Genomic DNA, 20,526 nt, shown 5'->3' on the forward strand with positions numbered 1-20,526 from the left:
TGTTTTTGGAGCCATTCCTTCTGGGATTGTTATGTTTATGAAGGGTTTTAATAACCAGTTTTCTCAGGTTGTGCCACATCTTAATGTGTTTGAAACAGACCACAAAGTCAAATAACAGGAGTGTTCGTACTCCGTTCCAGCGCGAGGTAGTCTCTTGCCCTAATGCTGTCTTTTATTGGAACAGACATGTAGTAACATTAACTCAGAAATTCTTTATGTACAATAAAATCAAAGAAGTGTCTTATAAAATGATACATCGATGCTATCCTACAAAGGTTTTATTTTTTTTTACAAAGGTTTATTTCTGATGACTTTGATGCAAGTTGCTCCTTCTGTGATGACCAAACTGAAGATTTGTCCCATGTCTTTTGGTATTGTGATTATACGAAGAATCTCTGGAAAAACATATGGAGTGTTTTTCATGGTATAATTCCTGATATCTCTTTGAAATATGAAAATGTTATTCTATAGGATATACACATGCGCGTGAACAGTCAGATGCTTATTTATTTAGTCAACCTTATTTTGTTCTTGGCTAAATATTTTATACATAAATGTAAATTTGGCAAACGTAAGCCTTTCTATAGAAATGTTCTTGAAGATTTAAAACTCTATATGTGTTTGATTTCTGACTCTACTAATAAGAAAGCTGTAAAGACTGTGAATATGTTCAAAAGATACATTATTGTCTTGCTCCCTGGCATATGATTTAATGTCATTTTGTTCCATCTGGTTGGTTGTATGAATTAAAAAAAAAAAAAAAAGCTTGGCGGAAGATATGTATACCACGTTTTTCCTAAATATTTCAGTGCGTTCACAGTCCCCCTCTAGTGGCCAGTCAGCGAAGTGCTGCTCTGCGCTCACTCTAGCGGCGGCTACAGGCTTCTCGCTACACGCTGTGCATCTGTATTAGTCAGCCTCAAATCCAAGGGAGACGAACGAGGCGCCATCTTTCGTGCGTTTCTCCCTGCAACGATGAGAAAATGATCTCGAAACCGGTGGTCCATGCCACCTCCAATCTGTAAATAAAGGCGTATATGAAAAGAACTCGTATCTGAGCAAAACATCGATTCATAATATAAAGAAAAATATACATTTGCTATCCATAATCCACTGAAGGGGACAGCAGCGGCAAGGTGTTGTCTAGTATCAACCATTTCGTGATTCCGGAGCCGATAGCGAAAAGGGTTCCTGAAACCGGGGTGTTTTTCACGAAGCGGACACGGATATGGCAAAGGCGGCGGGGTTGCTTTACCAAACGGCTTATTTCGTGCTTTGGTGACATTGTTGTGATACTGAAGCCAAAGGTCGGTGGAATAGTTACCGAAATTCCCTCGGATCGCGCGCCCGTCACGTGGTAGGTTCCTCCGTTTTCTTTGTTAGTGGACGATCTCGAGCAGCGCTTGTGTTACATAAACCTAACACTGCAAACCTGTCTGAGCTTCCAGTTTAGCTCATTTTGTATTTGCAATAATTTAACGTGTAATTTTATTAATGGGGGTTCGAAGGCTTGTATGATCGCTTTAAAACAGATTACTATCTAGTATTTTCTCATGCAATATAAATACACTCATAAGCGCGCCTATTTAGAATTTCCCCCTCATTTGAACTATAACAGACCTATATATCTTCCTTGTTTTTGATGATACAACTCGCAGCCTTATGTAGCCTGTGCTAACTTACCGGTTCTCGTTCAAATTGGTGGTTAAAATGACTTGCATAACGCAAGCAAGGCCATTTGAGAGCATACTAAACATGTGTAACGTTAATACTCATATTTACTGTATTATGAGGCTTAACAGACATCTAAGTTAGCAATGCATTAAAAACATCATGCAGTGTATTTTATGAGGTTTACGTCCAATCTTCGAGTCGGAGCTGAAAGGCTGCTTTATTTATGCACGGAAGTGGTATGAATGTTCACGTGGTCTGTTCAGCATATACTGCTAAAGCGAAACGTTGCACTTGTGCGTTGTAGCTTTAGTACGTTAGCTAGGCATTCGTGTGTGAGATTTTATAAACGGACTTGACCTTAACCTAATATATTATCTATTATTGATCTGCAGTGTGTATTATACCGGTATTTTTTGTATTGTGTGTACTGGAGGAGTTCGCTTGTTATGGCAGTCATGCGTAGAAAACGCGCTATTATTTTATTTTATTTTATTTTTTAGCGTGAATACAGAAACGTGGGTTCTTTACGCTTCCTTCGCTGGTTCTTTGTTAAACCTTAACCAGATTTGTTATGTTTACTACTTTGACATATTAACCTAGTTAGGATCTTAAAACTGGATAATTCAGAGTACAGATACCAAATTTTGTTTGAGCGTTTCAGATGAAAGATTCCACCAATTAGTTGCTAATTAACATGTCCCAACTTTACTGTTTGAAATGTAAACGTCGGTGTTCTAGAAAAAGCGGTTGTTTTCTAGATGGAGCGGGTCGCCCCCTCATGGGCAGCACCATGTTTACATCACATGACCAGCCCGTTTCATGTCATGCAGTTGACCGAGTTACTACTAATAATATATTTACTTCATAAAGTGTTTTCGGCAAGTGCTCAAGGCGTTTTACAAAGCAGAGACAAAGACAACATACAGTAAAATAACAGCTTTTTTTGTGAATTTACAGCCGTTAGTAAACAATTGCTAGGTCGGTGTTCTAGAAAAAGCGGTAGTTTTCTAGATGGAGCGGGTCGCCCCCTCATGGGCAGCACCATGTTTACATCACATGACCAGCCCGTTTAATGTCATGCAGTTGACCGAGTTACTACTAATAATATATTTACTTCATAAAGTGTTTTCGGCAAGTGCTCAAGGCGTTTTACAAAGCAGAGACAAAGACAACATACAGTAAAATAACAGCTTTTTTTGTGAATTTACAGCCGTTAGTAAACAATTGCTAGAGTTGTGACAGATAAAAGCTAGCTTTAAAAAACCCAGTAATTTTCAAGACTGATCGCATCATCAGTAAAATCTGTCAGTGTATCAATATATGTCCTTTGAAAATGCAATGGCTATAACAATAATTATGAAGCCACACTGACATGTTTCGTTAGTAGCGAAATACTCTACAGTTGTTTGTGTTTTTAGTTGAGGTATGGATGGTACATGGTAATTCATGAGTCAAACCATCTCTACATGTACTTATGAAGAGATAGTCTCTTATCTGTTGAGGCCTAAAGGCATATCCCTAATTCCGTTGACACAGATGGTCTGCTGAGGAGGAGGGGACAATGAGGAGGCTTGCTCTTACATAAGCTTGAAAAGAGTAGGTCTTTCCCTACTAACGACTATGGTAATGGTCCCCGCTCAGTCGAGGTCAATGAGTTTTCATTCCCTTTTTACTTTGAGGGGAAGAGCGTCAGGGCAGATAAATTCGTGTCTATGAAATACTGATAACTGATTCCTGTTTGTGCATACTCCCACCGTTATCACTAGTTATCTGCTAGTCTGTGTTTATTTTTATTTATTCAGTGTATTGAGACTAAAATAAAATTCAATATGGCATCACAATTGACCTCTTTATATATATTTTTAAGTATGTTCCTGGTTTTGCTGTGAATGATTCAACACTGCATGTTATTCCAAAGATTTTCCCTCCCAAAGCAATATTCGCTATGCCAAAACTAATCTTATTAGAGGCCTGATGGCTTGAATTTTGGAGAAGGATTATCAGTTTGAGGTATTTTACTCATGAATGCCTCAAAAAATGTGAAGCTCAGAATGGGCTGTTGTAAGAAAACCTTGAAGATAAGAACGCTCCTTAGACAATTGATGTGAAAAAGCCCAGCCCATATTCAACCCCACCCATTGAATATCCTGTTTCAGCCATAAATAGACAGATTACACAAGTGCAATAGTAATTTTCATTATAAGACAGTAAGTGGACTAAATAGCTTGTCTCACCATACGGTTATTATTAAGGTTTAATGAATGGGGGGGGTCTTGTTGAAGGCCATCTGGCTTGAATTTTGGAGAAGAAATATCGGACAGAGATTGCAGTTATGTTTCAGGTATTTGGCTTATTTTCCAAATTTTGAACCATAGAACGAGGTTTGCTGAAACTCTGGGTCTTGTAAGAAAACATTTAAAGGGTTAGTTCACCCCAAAATGAAAATTCTGTCATTAATTACTCACCCTCATGTTGTTCCAAACCCGTAAGACCTTCGTTCATCTTCGGAACACAAATTAAGATATTTTTGATGAAATGTGAGAGATCTCAGACCCTGCACAGACAGAAACGCAACTGTAATGTTCCCAGGTCCAGAAACATAGTAAGGACATCGGTAAATCAGTCCATGTGACATCAGTGGCTCAACATCTGTTGTGTGAAGCTACCAGAATACTTTTTGAGCGCAAAGAAAACAAAAAGAAAAATGTTTTTTTTTCAACAATTCTTCGAGTTACGTCTTCCGCCATTTTGGAGAGTACCCAAGAGCGTAATCGACGTAATCAGCGTTGTTTACGTTCGGGGGAGAAAGCGTGCGCATGAACGTAATCTGCGTAAACAGCATTGTTTACGTCTAGGGGAAAGCGTGCATATGCATTGTGATACTCTCTAAAATGGAGGAAGACGTAACTTGAGGGAGAAGAATTGTTGAAAACATTTTTATTTTTGTTTTCTTTTCACTCAAAAAGTATTCTTGTAGCTTCGCAAAACTGATGTTGAGCCACTGATGTCACATGGACTGTTTTACCGATGTCCTTACAACGTTTCTGGACCTGGGAACATTACAGTTGCGTTGCTGTCTGTGCAGGGTCTGAGAGCTCTCACATTTCATCAAAAATATCTTAATTTGTGTTCCGAAGATGAACGAAGGTCTTACGGGTTTGGAACAACATGAGGGTGAGTAATTAATGATAGAATTTTCATTTTGGGGTGAACTAACCCTTTAAGATAAGAAAACTCTTAGTAAAAAATATCCTCACACAATTCATGTGTATAAATGGATAAAATCAAGCACCACCCATTGAATATTCTTTTTAATCATACATGTGAGGATTACACAAGAGCAATGGGTTGCAAACTGCTTTTCTGACATATGGCAAATATTGGTGCAAATATTAGAAATGAGAAATTTTTTTAAACGGCTTGTATCTCCAGCAGGTTATTATTAAAGGTTATCTTCACTTTCAAAATATTCTGTATATTTGCAGTCTCCTAAATCTCTTTTTTCCTTTGTAGCCAGGCTGTGTAGTTGGGCTGGAGTGAAGGTTTGGAGGTGCAGGCTGCCGTGCCCATTCCTCGGCCCTGCATGGCTGCGATGGCGCCCGTTTTGACCGACGCCCCAGCCGAAGCCCGCCACATCCGCTTCAAACTCGCCTCTCCCTCATCCACCCTGTCCCCCGGCAGCACCGAGAACAACAGCAACGCCAGCAACATCCTCATCTCCGACTCGGTCTCAGACTCTGCCGGTAGCCACACCAACGGCAAGTGTCACGTCAGCGCCGACGACGGACAGAGCTTCGCCCATTACCACAGCGTCAAGAGTCAGGAGCAGGAACCCCTGTCTAATGCCCCATCTCTGGGCAAGCTGGCAACGTACTTGTGCTCTGATGTCAAACCATTGCCCTCGTCCACCAAAGTCAAGGAGTCACTGAAGCTGCAAGGTGTCCTCATCAAGCAGTCGGTGCTGAAGAGCCACGGCCTGCTGAGCGGCTCCATATTCCCGAGCGCTGCTGCAGGCAGCGACTTCCTGCTGTGCAAGCGGCACACACTTGAGCTAACCAGAGGTCAGTTGAAGAGCCTTGTCAACGGTGCCGGAGCTGGAAGTACCATGGTGCCTGTGAACGGACTCTCCAAGAAAGTGGCTGTACCTAGTGCGGCTGTGGCTGAGAAAGGCAGCGTGGCCACAGTGAATGGAGACAGCAACCAGCCTTCCACCAATGGGGAAGCGTTGTTATCTGTGTCCTCCAAGTCTGTCGGTACCTTTGCAACCGGCGACATGAATCCACAACAGAATTTGACACCAAGCATTCAAGGCGTGTCATCACATAGGGAGCTCACGGCTTTGTCTGAAAGTACGGAGGTTAAAGCAGAACCGGAGAGTCCCGTTGTTGAAACAAACAGTAACAATATCGTAGACTGTCTCTTGTCCCTTAACTCTTCCCCAGTCCATGATGACTCATCCCTTTCGACCCCCAACCTGGAGACTCTGCTCCGGGATCGGGCTCAGCAGAGCCAACACAGGCAAACGGACATTGAAGGCCGCCTGCTGCGTCTTCGCAAGCGGCTGCAAGTGGTGCAGGCCAAGCAGGTGCAACGGCATTTCAAACAGCAAGTCACTGGTTTTCTGGACCGCACTCTGACACCGACATCTAGCCGTAGGGTGGACCAAGGGGCGTGGAGAGGCACTCGCGCTTCCGTGGACACCCACGCGCATAATCTGAGTCGGTTTTTGAAGGGTGGTAGGGTGGCTTCGGAACTGGAGCAACTACATCTGAGCGGCACAACGTATTTGCGAGCAACGGAGGCTCAGTTTGACTCGGACGCCACTGAGAGCAGTTCGGGAGAAGAGAGTGACATCGAGGAGGAGGAGCTGGCCAGGGCGGATGTGGAGCAGCGTCATATTAAACTGTAAGTCAAACAGTTGTTTTCAGAAAAAGTCTGCTTTTAAAAACATGAAATGAAGCGCATGTTATAGTTCTTATTGTGAACAGTTGTTTAATCAAAATGTCAACTGGTCTTCCAGTGAAAATGCTAGACTTCTCTCTGGTGATGTATGCAGAATTTTTCGAATCATGTAGTCCCCTCAAACCCTGTCCAGCGACTTCATTATCATTACCTAACTTTAGCGCCCACACCTCAAAATCCAATCATGCCCTACATATTGTATTTCATGATAATCCGTTGCACTCAGATGTATGTGACAATACGGAATGTTTGAACTACTTTTAATTTGTGCGCCGTGTGGACTTCATTACCTAACTTTAGCGCCCACACCTCAAAATCCAATCATGCCCTACATATTTTATTTCATGATAATCCGTTGCACTCAGATGTATGTGACAATACGGAATGTTTGAACTACTTTTAATTTGTGCGCCGTGGTTTTAGAATGCCGTGTCATGTGCAAAATGTTGTTTAAAATTTAAATTTTTTAACTTGAGCACAGCATTTTTAGAACACTCTGTCATGCACGAGGTGCATGTGTACTTACTACATGTGAGGAGAGTGCAAAAACTCTCCTACAACTCAAATGGAACCTCATAAGTAACTGATTTGAAACAGTTTAGGCATAAAATACAGTGCATGGGATACTATTGGCAACTGATTTTGGTAGTGTTTGGTGTTAGCATGTTACTAATGGCGTTATACTTTTATGATAGTACATGCAAATTTTGTGGGTAAAATGCTCAGTTTTTATTTAGATTGAACCATTTATTCATTGGTTTCTTCTTGCACTATCCATCATTGTCATCTAGCATCAGAATCTGATATCCCCTCCCTTTCTGTTAGGTAAAGAAAGCTGCAACAGTTGAGTGCACAAAGTGTTAACATAGTGCATCATCCGGATATCTGAAGTACTCTTTTTCTTTTTGTAATTTTCAGTGTGAGTACACCTCTCAACACACACTGCAAAAGTGCATAAGTATGTGAATTGGGACGCACTTTTTGATTTAGTCTCATTAAACCATTGTGCAGCATTACTATGGTGAAGCAGGCACGTTATGTGGCCTGTTCACAGGAGCCTCAAGGGAGCCTGGGGGCATGTTTGTGACTGTAAGCCTGTGTGTTCATGCCCTGAACCTTTTAGAGAGTCACTGTTAATTTCCAGTCCGACCTTGTTTGTACAGTGAGATCATAGATCTTGTTGTCATAACGCAGTCTAGTCTAAAGTCATTTCAGCTGTCCTCCTCGGCTGTGGTCTTATTTGAAAACTTCAGCGAGGTTAAATTTCCTGTTTGGCCCCCGAGGGAGAGTCTGATTCATTGTAGGTGAAAACAGAGAGGGTGAAACCGAGAACCCTGATGTTTTGGTTAATATTAAAATCAAATTTTTAAGCAGTTTCACTTTCATGTGTAATTTTTGTTCCTACTGCCTGTTTTTGTGTGTGTATATACAAAGCGTTGTGAGCTCTGCCTAACAGAAGCACATGCATTTCAGACCCCTTGTGTTGGTAAACTGTGCATTATATATTCAAATATTCAGGTGCTAAAATCCTGTTGCTTTGGAGTTTAGCCCAATGAGCATTTAGATGTATTTTTTCATCGTATTTGATCTGATTTAATATTTTAGGTTGATTTATCAATGCACGCTGTTTTAAAAGGAGCCATTTAGCAGCTTGCTGACTTGGCTTTGCACCTTTGACCTAAATAATCAGGCATCCGTGAATGCAGTTTTTGGATGTCAAATTTGAGCTCACTGAAACATGCTCCAGTTTCTCTAAACGCCACTGTCACATGCTTGAATCCATTCAGGGTGTGTGTTTGCTGGCTGAACGCTGATGATGATAAGCGATTTTTCAGCCCGCTTTCGTCCTTTGCAGTGCTCTCTGACTAATCTTTCTCGGCACATGTTTATGACATCACGCTGTGATGGTTGGGAAATTAGAGAATGCGGAACTGCTGCTTGTTGACCTCTGACTGCAGTTAAATCAAGATGAATTTAAACTTTGTTCATCCCAGGACATTGATCCCAAACACCCACACTCATTATTGGAAGCTTTTAATGGAACACAGCTGCTATGCAAATGTAAGATTTGCTTTTACTGCAATTAAAGACCACTTTAATCCACCGAGAGCTGGAGTGACTGCTGGAGCACTTTACAGAGATGGGGGTTTTAATGGTCTATGCTCAAAAAGTTGCCAAAAATCGAAAACCAAAAGTTGTTTATTTTCCATTTACGTGTATGTTGACAGATTGTGGAACGGTTATTGGCTGCGGGTAAATCTCACGAAAATATGTCCAGGTCACATTTCAGTTCAAAATCAAAAAGAAAGAAATAAGAAATTATATTTTGCATAAAGCAAAACCTTTGACTTTCTTTCTTCTGGGGAACATATTGGAGAAATATGTCAGTGTTTTTTTTCCATACAATGGAAGTCAGTGGTCATCAAAACTGTTGGTTCAAAATATATATGTTTTTTTCCGTGTTCCACAGAAGTTAGGAAGTCATACAGGTTTGTAATGACATTTTCTACCAGAAACACTGTAAATGCATACATTTTATTTATGATAAAAACTAAAGAGATTTTCAACTGTTGTAAAAACAAACAAACAAAAAAAGTTACCCCAACATATTCTTGACTTGAGGTTCACACATGTATGTGAGAAAACGACAAGCTAATCAGGAAGTGCCTTTTTTGATCTGATAAAGACAAGTATCAGTGTATTTGTTTGTGTTTGAGAAAAACAAGCCAGATTCAGTCCTTCATCCATAAAATGTGCATTCATTGGTATTGTGTTTACATATTAGGGATGGGCGATATCTTATAATTTGTGATATACCAGTAAAAATTCTCCCCACGATAAGAATTAGTCCTCCCACGATAATAGCGATAAAGTCTAGTTGTTGACATATTTCTGTGTGCGACAGTGCGGAGCGACATCGCGGAAGGCGGACGTGAAATTGAGGAGTAGCCTATATCGCTAAATGAGGAGCTCGAGCTCCTTTTACAATCTGTAACTGCTTTGGTTAGGGCTGTACAGTGCACAAAAAATCGGTCTGAATAAATGTACTACAGTAGCATGTGTACCTTCCTGGAGCATCATCAGTAGTATTACTTCTGCTATGGATATGTGGAGTTTCTGTGCAAGAGCACCCTCCTGCTTCCAGTATGAATTAAACAGTCTTTATATTACGTGTGTACTCATTAATGATCACAACACCCTATTTTGGGTAAAAATAGGAAAGATAATACTTTTCTCTAAAGAAACAGGATTCCCTGAATTATCGCCATTGATATCGTTATCGTAATAAATACCAGAAATATCGTGATATATTTTTAAGCCCATATCGCCCATCCCTATTACATATATAAAAATAGTCATTCATAATATCTCCAAATCTGCTGTTGGCCTTTGACAAAAGCTGATGTATTTGGGTAGTGCCCCTAGATGTTTGGAAACCATCATAAACACTTATGTTCCCAGGACTTTCAGGATTTTCCTTTTTTCCCTGTTCTTTTGTCTCCTCTGTCACGTCTGTCTCTCTCTCATTCTGGAGTCTTTCTTCACCATTGTCCTCTTATGTTCTTCCTCCTCCCATTCCCTCTGTCTGAGCTGAGCCCACTCGTGTTACGTAACCTTTTCCTCTCTCACTTTCTCAGACGTTCTCTTTCTTTTCGCCTTGCATTCCTCCACCCCTTTTTCACCGTCTTTCCGTCATAATTCCTCTGCATTTCTCTGCCAAGCCTAACCACCTCACATACTTCTCTATTTATCCCCTCTCTCTTTCTCTCCATCCATCTGTTCAATTCTTGCTCTCTTCCTTGCTTGCGCTTTCACATCATGACTCAAGAATTACAGCTGTGCTTTCGACCCCCATAGAAAATATGCATCCAATTTGCGTGGATTCTTTCTGATTTATATATTTCCCCCTCGCACTACAAACGTACACTTACAGCTTGGTCTGTATTTGGAGAAAAAAAATCCCCAAATACAGAAAAATACGAAGAATGTAAATACAAGAAAAAAATGTGACACTTTTTTTTCCCGATGAAAAAAAAAAGTGATTTAAAATTTATTGTAAAGTAATAATAAAAATGATAATAGTAAAATTAAAATTCAATGAAGTAACTACATAATAATACTGAATATTATTAAAATTGCTAAATAAAAGCAAAATAAGAATGATTACTTTTGTAACATGTAATTGTAAAATTAAAAATATATTTATTTATATTAACTATTACTATTACAAATGTTTATGGCTTAATTGTTTTTCCAAACATTGCACCATGAAACTTTTTGGGAAAATAGTTGGTCCAAATAGGGGTGTGCGATATTGACAAAAAATAATATCTCGATATTTTCTTGGATTTTATCGATAACGATAATTAGATGATAATTTGCTGAGTGTGTTATTGTGCTGTGTGTACTGATAGAAATGAATCTTTTCCAATAAGTTTAAATTGATTTTTACCTTTTATGGGCATTTTTACCTTTATAAAGCCATTTTTCTAAAAGTGTGCATTATATTTTGACGCAAATTCTTACATTTAATCAGTGAATTAGAATAATAAGACATTTGGGCTGTTACCAAGCAAATGAATTTAGTATCAATAAAATTCATCTTTGCAATGCGGAGGAAACACAAGCTGCATGTGCAGTGGCATTTAGATGTATTACTGTATTTAGATGCATGATGTACACTACTGTTTAGTGCAGAACTGTTTAACCTGCAATTGCAAATGCATAAATAATGTTTTGATATATTAAACAAAACACTGAATACTGTTATTTGAAATTATTTAAATAATAAAAAAATGTGAAATTAAAACCGCCAGCAGGTGGCAGCAAGTCACTGTTAAAAAGTTTAATCATTTAAACGGTTGATTCATTCAGGAACGAAACACCATCATGTTGCTCAGAGATGCAAAACAGCATTGTGGCTGTGTTTGGAATTATTTTTGTTGTCGAAATAGAACAAAAACAGGCAATATGGTTTCTAAAACGTAAGTCTCATAATTAACTTGTTTTTTGAACTGTTGAAACGTTTGTAATCATGGTAATTTTTGGAGAAAGAAACGGCACTCTTTGTGTGATATTGATTAACTATATGAAATGATATAAATATATACATTTTCTGTCCCCATATCTTGAATTTTGTGATCATTCTAAATGTATTGTAATAGACTGAATCATGCAGTGAAAGAACGCACTCGCACTAGTCTAGACTTCACGTAATGTATGCATGCGCTCTGTAGGGGTGTTTTGAATGGTTTTTGCAAAATACTCGATAATGTCAAATTGCACATCGTTAAAACAACAATTATGATGTTATCGCAGACGATATATATCGCACACCCCTAGGTCCAAATGTACGTTAAAGCGACCCAAGTTCAGAGCAGATGCAGACAGAGTTTGTGTGGAGCAATTACTGTGAACTGAGCCGCTCTGAAACGCTGCACATACCAGTGGATAATGAGCTGCTCACGTGTAAATGAACACAGTGCTGCACAATTTCAGTTATAAATTGATTCATTGTGCAGCCCTACTTGCAGCTCTGTTTCAGAATCTATTTATTTGCTAGTGCTAATATTGGAATCACTTGCGAGTCAAGTCTCCCATGCACAGTTTTTCATTTGTTTTTCAGGTTTTATTTCAGTTAGCATGCTGCCTTGGAAGCTAACTGCTTATGCAGGCAGTAGACAGCAGGACGGCTTAGTAGACACACTATCATATTGTAGAAGTTCATCTCTCCCAGTTATAATGCTTTAATTTTCTCCTTAACCTAAAATACAGTGTAACCCTTGATCTATGTGAGTGAAAAATAACAGGCAGGGCTCCATATAAAACAGGTTGCTAAGCCAGCGTGTCATTTTTGCTGGTATTTATCTGTGTTTTCGGTTCATCCAGTCCCTCCGTCTCACAGTCTGAAACCCAAGAACAAAGGCAGCAGAACATTCATGCTAAACGACTCTGTCTTTGTACTCCCTCCATCAGCTCAATGTGATTTATGAAACACAATTACGAGATGATTCACTTCACAGCAGGCACAGTGAGGGAGGACGACTCCTTTGTTGTCGTTCACCCCGTCATCCAAACACACACGTATGGAAGAGTAGATGGACAAATGACAACAATTAAAGGGATAGTTCATCCAGAAATGTAAATTCTGTTATCACTTACTCACCCTCACACCTGTATGAGTTCCTTTCATCTGTTGAACACAAAAGAAGATTGTTGGTAACCAAACAGTTGGCGGTAGCCATTGAGTATCATAGTCTTGGGAAAAAATTAATATGGAAGTCAATGACTACCGTCAGCTGTTTGCTACCAGTGTTTGGAACAACTTGATGGTTGTTTTCATTTTTGGGTGAGCTATCCCTTTAAGCAATTGTTATATAGTGAATATAGTCACTGATAAAAGGTCTGCGAATGGCCACTCTACACTTTTGTGCGCCATTGACTTCCATTCATACGCATTCACAAATGCAAGTTCATACAAGGAATATCACATTTCACATGAACAGTTCTCATGAACAAAGATATATGACCAAAACAAGAATGATATGTAATGTAACAACATGCAAGTACATTGTATGCAAGTATATTGTATGTTTACATTTTGGATTTATTATTATTATGCATTTATTTTATTTTTAAAAAGATATCGCAGAGCGTGATGTCATATCACAACCTTTGCAATGTTCTTGAAAATTTTGCATGCTCAAAGTCTAGTGTGAGTGAGGCTAAATTTGCTGCAGTAAACTAGTGTAAATAATTTGGTCGCTGACCAACACAAGAATGATATGTAATGTAACAACATGCAACTACATTGTATGCAAGTATATTGTATGTTTACATTTTGGATTTATTATTATTATTTATGCATTTATTTTATTTTTAAAAAGATATCGCAGAGCGTGATGTCATATCACAACCTTTGCAATGTTCTTGAAAATTTTGCATGCTCAAAGTCTAGTGTGAGTGAGGCTAAATTTGCTGCAGTAAACTAGTGTAAATAATTTGGTCGCTTTATTTGAAGCAGGACTCAGTGTCGCCCTCTGTAGGCCTGGCTCTTGAAATTATACTTCATGGAAGTGATAACATACAGTTATCACAAAATAAATGTTATGTGACCAACTTACTGTACATCATCCCACTAACTGTTGAATAATTATCTGAATAGATGTTGATCTAGATAGAGGTTTTAGTTAGGCGTGTGAGGGCGTGCTCTGTGTGTATTCTGAGGCAAGGCGCTGTGGGAATGTGCTGAGAGGGACTTTGCCATGAGATAGTGGTGCGCTTTTGTGTAGGTTGTACCGCTCTCACTACTGGAGTGTGTTTATCATGAAACCCTGATAGACCAGTATGGACAACCAGTTTCATGTCTGTAGTCACAACAACAGCCCATCACACAAAAATACACCTTGCACTGTGCACATTTTTGCCCAATAAAATGCTCATCCTCCACTAATTTATTAAAACCTCTGACTCGTAACAGCAAATCATGATAATGGTACAATAAACCAGTGTAAATTTTGGAAGTTTTTTTTAAAGTACATTTATTTTTAATTTAATTACTTTTAGTGAAGTGACGTGTGGTGACCCATACTCAGAATCTGTGCTCTGCGTTTAACCCATCCAAGTGCACACACACAGTAGTGAACACACACCGTGAACACACACCCAGAGCAGTGGGCAGGCATATTGCTGACTCGAACCCACGACCTTCGGGTTACAAGTCCGACTCTCTATCCATTAGGTGACGACTGCCCCTTTAGGCATTTTTAAAGAGAATTCAGTTTGGTTCTGACGGACAGGCACAGTGCAAGTACTGCTTTTTTTATGATTTATTGTGCTTAAACCATGAAAAACTCACAAAGCAATGCCAAAATGACGGCAGCTTAATTTACCTGCTGTGTCATTAATGTTAAAAGATAAAATTAGTCATTGCCCTTGACTGAATAACTTGTAGCTTTAATAAAAATACTATATTCAGTTTATGTAGTGTTTATTTCGTTTATATCTTTGTTCTATTGTATATGTTATATTGCTTGTAGTTCATTGTGTTTTATTTTATTATTGACCCTTTGTGTATTTTTTACTTATATTAGGCTAGTATTATGTGGAATGGGTAATTGTGAAATTTCAGTGTCATCTAAGATTTTGGCATTGTAGCCAACCATATTTCCAGTGAAAACAACTATACTGTCTTTCATACAGTGTTATTGTGAAATTATTCATATTCGTATTTTGGTCATATCACCCACCCCTAGATATATTTATCTTTCCTGTCATCTCTGGGTTGCAAAGGAAGTTGTTTAAATTCATGCTGACAAGTGTCATTTTGTGGGACTGTGACATAAAAAGTACTAACTGTATTTAAAAAAAGAGATGATTCATATTGTGGAATCTGTAAGTGACAAGTCAAGATGGGGTTCTGTACTGAATGTGTTTAGCAGTGCCCTCTATGTGTTAAACATCATCATTACAATCTAGATGACTGATTTCTTCTTTAATCTTGACCATCAGGGCTGGAAAAGTCAGAGAGAACAATCCTGAGGGTTTCCTGTTTGTCATCACAGCCAGTTTTAACTCACTGAAGTAAACAGAGCTAACCCTCTAATGACTCTCGTAGTTAGCTAAACAACTAAATGTCCATCTTGTTTAAAAGTGTTTAACCGGATTGTTCACTTTTCTATCTCAGATGGAGGAGAGCAGAAGGGCGGTTTGCCAGGGAAAGAGCCACAATCATCAGTCACTGGACTTGGCTGCAGGCTCAGATATCAGACCTGGAGTACCGCATCCGACAGCAGGTCGACATCTACCGCCAGCTCCGCTCCAGCAAGGTTAGCAGATGCTTGATATCTACTGTGTTTGTGTTATAAGACAAAAACAGCATCCAGGTTCAGCAATGTTTGAAATTGGGAATTCGTTTAATGGAATTTGGCTGTGTATAAAGGTGTTTTTTTTTTTTGCATGCTCTCTGCAGGGTCCTGTGGAGCTGGGAGCCTCCGCCCATTCCTGCCAGAGAACCGTAAATATGACGGAGACTAATGAGAATGTCCCGACCTCAGAAACATCCCAGAATTTCACAGAATCCCAGTCTCGCTTGGCGGACACATCTGAGAACGACATCTCCATTAGGTTCGGACTATTTTAGTGGTTAATACTGTGTCTGTGTAAATATTTGAACTTATTATTAGTACAAGTTGTTTCCATTTGCTAACATAATGTAATAACTGGACCCAGTTGAAATTAAGTGTCTGTAACTACTATGTGCTCACATTTAATCATTGGATTCGATGCACTCAGAGCCGATCCTCTCTATATGCAAAGTATGCAAGCTGCGTAAGGCCCCCAAAACACCAGGGGGCCCCCTTGCTCTCAAAGGTGATTTAATTTTAGTTTCATTTTTTAATTTGGCCAGCGGTTATGAAAACATGAATGTTAATTTCTTTTAATGCGGTGCGCTGTCGCCTTTTCTACGTAAAAATCAGTCAAATCATGTAACGTTAATGTCATACAATCTCTTGCTCGAGACAAAAAAAAACAAACAACAATTTGAAAGCGTATCGAGCCGCGGAAGAGACACTGTTTCTCAAGCGCTTTCCGTGAGCGCGATTCGAGACGGAGTGAACACGGACAAAAGCGTTTCATTCATTCATAACTCGCCCCCCCCTCGACACAGTTTTGCGTAGGGCCCCCAGAAGTCTAGGATCGTCACTGGATGCACTCATTGTGTGGATTATATTAGATAAAGTTTTTTCTATTTTTTCTATAAATTTACGCATTACAGTACATAATAGGGATGTAACGATATCAAAATCTCACGATACGATATTTATTGCAATATTTAAAAAAAAAAGATAAAATACAGTTAACCCGCCATTCTTGCAAAATGAACTCAGGGTGAATGCAGTGGGGTCTTGTATCACCATGGAATCATATTATTCGTTAGCTTGGCAAAAACTGGATTTTACATTGTTTCCTCTTTTTCTTATTTCAGTAGTGTGGCAGAAGTGTCTGACACATGCTTGTCAAGTCTGGACAGCAGCTGTACATCCGCACGAACACGCCCACTGCTGACCTGCAGGAGACGACGTCTTATCCACCCGAACACTGTCCACAATCTCAACAGCAAGGTGTGTTTGTGTGAAGTTTGTTGGTATGAATGTATCAATATTCCAGGAGCACATTTTTGGCTGATTTTGAAGTGTATCTGAAGTGAGCTTCATTCCTTTATCAGTTTCAGAGAGTGTCTTTCTCACCTCCAAGCGTGTGCGAGGTCAACGGCTCGTGTGTCATGTGTGGCAGTGCTCCTCCCCTCTCCAAACCAGACTTACCGTTTAATCGGCCTCTGCTGGAGAGAGTCGCACATCAAGACCGCAGCATCCACCCTGTTCTTTCCATGCAGTCGGGTGAGATGCACAGTCAGATGCAATTAGAGCTAACAACTATTTTCACAATAGATTTTTCTGCAAATATACAGTGTGATTTTATGTATACAGTATGGCGATATCACTTTATATAAAATGGTTTTACTATATAAAACGATTTAAAAAAGTGTATATATTGTGTATACATATGTATGTTTTTTAAAACATTTTATTATTTATAGGCCTATATATAATATATATATATCTGCTGGAAAATTGAAAATGATGGACTGGCCCCCTCAAAGTCGCTCTATTTGGTTAGCTTATTTTTAAAATTAGATAATAAACAAAATATATGTAAGGAATAACTGACGACGGGCCGTTGAATTCTTGGAAAATAATGCACACCCGAGGTAGTGATGCAGCCACAACGTGAAGTGTTTTTTCTACTTAAATGCTTTTGAGATGTAGTGAATTTGCTTTCGCCAATCTAGGGAGGCGAAATAATGTAGTGATGGGTACTCATGTCACCAATGACGTTATGATTTTTGAATTACTTGTCACTTAAGGTGTGGTTATGAGTACATCACATAAGAAAGATTGGTGGGATCTCCAATTTGTAGATTTTATTAACAAAAGATAGACAAGAGTAATGAACAACTACTAAATGAATGCCATAAATGAAATAGGAATAAAGTGCATAAGATGCATAAAATGCAAGTGATTATGTTGGGTGTTGCTTTGTCAGAGCTACGTTATCTAAATTAGAAAAATCATATACTGATAATATACAACAATGCCAAGGTCTCTGGAAGAGGTTTGGATAAGTGATATTTACGTTCTCTGCGATCGAGTGAGCAGTCCGGTGGCGGTGACTTCTTCCACTGGTTGTGCTGGTAACAATGCAGTGGGGAAAGGAGCAGGAATCCTTTTCAACAGCCTTGAACACGAAGCACTGTAGAACGCTGATTTCCTGGAGCACCAAAGGGTCCTAAGATCTGGAACACACAGATGTGACCCTGGAGTAGGTGCAGAAGGCCCTTAGCCTGGAACATGCAGACGAAAGTACCTTGAAGTGAAGGTTTGCTCGACGGAACTTAAGCTGGTTGCAAATATCTGTATATCCTCTGCCTCTCTGGCCTAGAGACTCAGAACTTGGTCAATCCACTTACTTAAATGCTTTTGAGATGTAGTGAATTTGCTTTCGCCAATCTAGGGAGGCGAAATAATGTAGTGATGGGTACTCATGTCACCAATGACGTTATGATTTTTGAATTACTTGTCACTTAAGGTGTGGTTATGAGTACATCACATAAGAAAGATTGGTGGGATCTCCAATTTGTAGATTTTATTAACAAAAGATAGACAAGAGTAATGAACAACTACTAAATGAATGCCATAAATGAAATAGGAATAAAGTGCATAAGATGCATAAAATGCAAGTGATTATGTTGGGTGTTGCTTTGTCAGAGCTACGTTATCTAAATTAGAAAAATCATATACTGATAATATACAACAATGCCAAGGTCTCTGGAAGAGGTTTGGATAAGTGATATTTACGTTCTCTGCGATCGAGTGAGCAGTCCGGTGGCGGTGACTTCTTCCACTGGTTGTGCTGGTAACAATGCAGTGGGGAAAGCAGCAGGAATCTGTTTCAACAGCCTTGAACATGAAGCACTGTAGGATGCTGATCTCCTGGAGCACCAAAGGGTCCTAAAATCTGGAACACGCAGATGTGGCCCTGGAGTAGGTGCAGAAGGTCCTTAATCTGGAACACGCTGATGAAAGTACCTTGCTCTCTGGGCTAGAGACTCAGAACTTGGTCAATCCACTTCATCTCACCAGGATGGAGACTCGGGACTGCTGCATCGGTTGTTGTCTCGCTGGACGAAGACTCTAAACGTAGAATATCTCTCTCCTCGCAGGCTGGAGGCTCAGAATCTGGTCGTATCTGTTGCTGCCTCACAAGCTGGAGACTCAGGACTTGGTATCTGTTATTGCTGCTTCCCGCATGGGCCAGAGGTTCAGAACGTTGGTGTTTCTGTCTCTCGGGATGGGAGACTCAGAACGAGTGTATCTGCTAGTGTCTCACCCTTACAGGCCGAAGACTCAGCACGGTGTATCTGCTATTGTCTCTCTGGATGGGAGACTCATCTGTTACAGTCCTTTCCTTGACAGGACTCAGACTCAGAACTTCGGTGTTTCTGTTAGTGTCTCTCCCTTTCGGGACTCGGACTCAGAACAAGGTTGTAGCTGTTATTGCCTCTTGGGAAGGTACCTTACTACCTTTATCTCTTTCCAATGAGGAGGGGATTGCAGTCTGGCGCTTCTCCATTTCCAGGCTGTGATTGGCTGTTTCCATCTGAGTGGCCCACCCTTCTTTCCTTATTTGCATAGTCTAAACACACATTTAGAAAAGTGTCACTAAAGTTTTACCAATGCATCATTCACTTACCAAACCACAACCAGAATACCTTTGGCAATGTTACGAACACATTAAGTCCGAACATGATGGAAGAAGATTGAACTGTCATGCATGCATTCATTTGTTCATTAACAGCTGATTTTGTGTAAGCTGTTGCACTACACGTCGCTGTCACTGAGAGTACTTATTTCTCTGAATAAGTATGAGATGTGTGTTGTAGTTTGCACCAGTTTAAGGTTTGAGAACATAGTTATGAATGAGTTTGGATGGAACTCTGTGATCTCTCTCTTTGTTTCACCCACTGTTGCTGTGTCCAGAGGTCCTAAGGAATTTTTATGGCGGTCACAGGCCAAAACCTGAGGAATCAGTTTGTTGGTCGGGTGAAGGGCAGAAACTGCATTTTGACCAATAGGAAGTCCTGTCCTTCCCGGGCTTTGTACCAAAGGTCGTCTCCTTGCCCTCTAAGAGGTGTCTGGCTGTTGTCCTGGCATCTTTATCTGATGGCATTGGACAGTTTGCTTATGTTAGTCCACCAAGATCCAATCAAAATGTAGCAAACCTTTGTCCACTATTGTGGTCAGAGAGGGGCCCCGCCATAAACTGGGCCCTGGAATGTGCTGTCCACTACAGAGAATAGGATTAATTTCTTCCGCATCTCATCCAGTGCCTCCATTGCTAATTCCAAAACGTCATTTTAAACCTAGTAACGGAGGTTTGAGTTGTTGATAGCAGAATAATGCAGTTAATAACTAAGTTATCAGTGAGCAAGAGAGAGAATTACCTGCGAGTCTGTGAATCTCTTAAAAGTGTTCGGCAGCAGTGTCTCTAGTAATAGTGAAAGTTTAAGTTCATTTTCTTCACGAACAGCGCTATTGTTGTTAGTCATGTAGTTTTCAAGTTGTTAAACTATCTAATCGTGATTAATCGCATCTAAAATAAACGTTTTTGTTTGCATAATATAAGTATGTGTACGGTGTATATTTATTATGTATATATAAATACACACACATACAGTATATATTTTGAAAGTATATACATTTATATATTTATTTTTATATTATGTATAAATATATTTAATATATAAACAACATATTTTTCTTAAATATA

At 39.6% G+C, this 20,526-nt stretch overlaps 1 protein-coding gene across 2 annotated transcripts in view; it reads left to right on the forward strand.

Moving 5' to 3' along the window:
* The first annotated feature begins 1,012 nt into the window (after nt 1-1,012).
* Nucleotides 1,013-20,526, forward strand: part of LOC107654021 (KAT8 regulatory NSL complex subunit 1-like) — a 25,988-nt gene continuing 6,474 nt past the window's right edge. Inside the window, exons 1-6 of one of the 2 annotated variants that reach the window (XM_016440903.1) lie at nt 1,013-1,357; nt 5,188-6,579; nt 15,323-15,464; nt 15,608-15,762; nt 16,625-16,760; nt 16,865-17,036. In XM_016440903.1, the coding sequence (XP_016296389.1) occupies nt 5,258-6,579; nt 15,323-15,464; nt 15,608-15,762; nt 16,625-16,760; nt 16,865-17,036 (1,927 nt within the window). In that variant the 5' untranslated portion in view covers nt 1,013-1,357; nt 5,188-5,257. The remainder of the gene's footprint in view (nt 1,358-5,187; nt 6,580-15,322; nt 15,465-15,607; nt 15,763-16,624; nt 16,761-16,864; nt 17,037-20,526) is intronic. The other variant, XM_016440904.1, reaches the window with a different exon arrangement.

Source organism: Sinocyclocheilus anshuiensis, unplaced genomic scaffold (assembly GCF_001515605.1).
Source record: "Sinocyclocheilus anshuiensis isolate Anshui unplaced genomic scaffold, SAMN03320099.WGS_v1.1 scaffold454, whole genome shotgun sequence".
NCBI lineage: Eukaryota > Metazoa > Chordata > Actinopteri > Cypriniformes > Cyprinidae > Sinocyclocheilus > Sinocyclocheilus anshuiensis.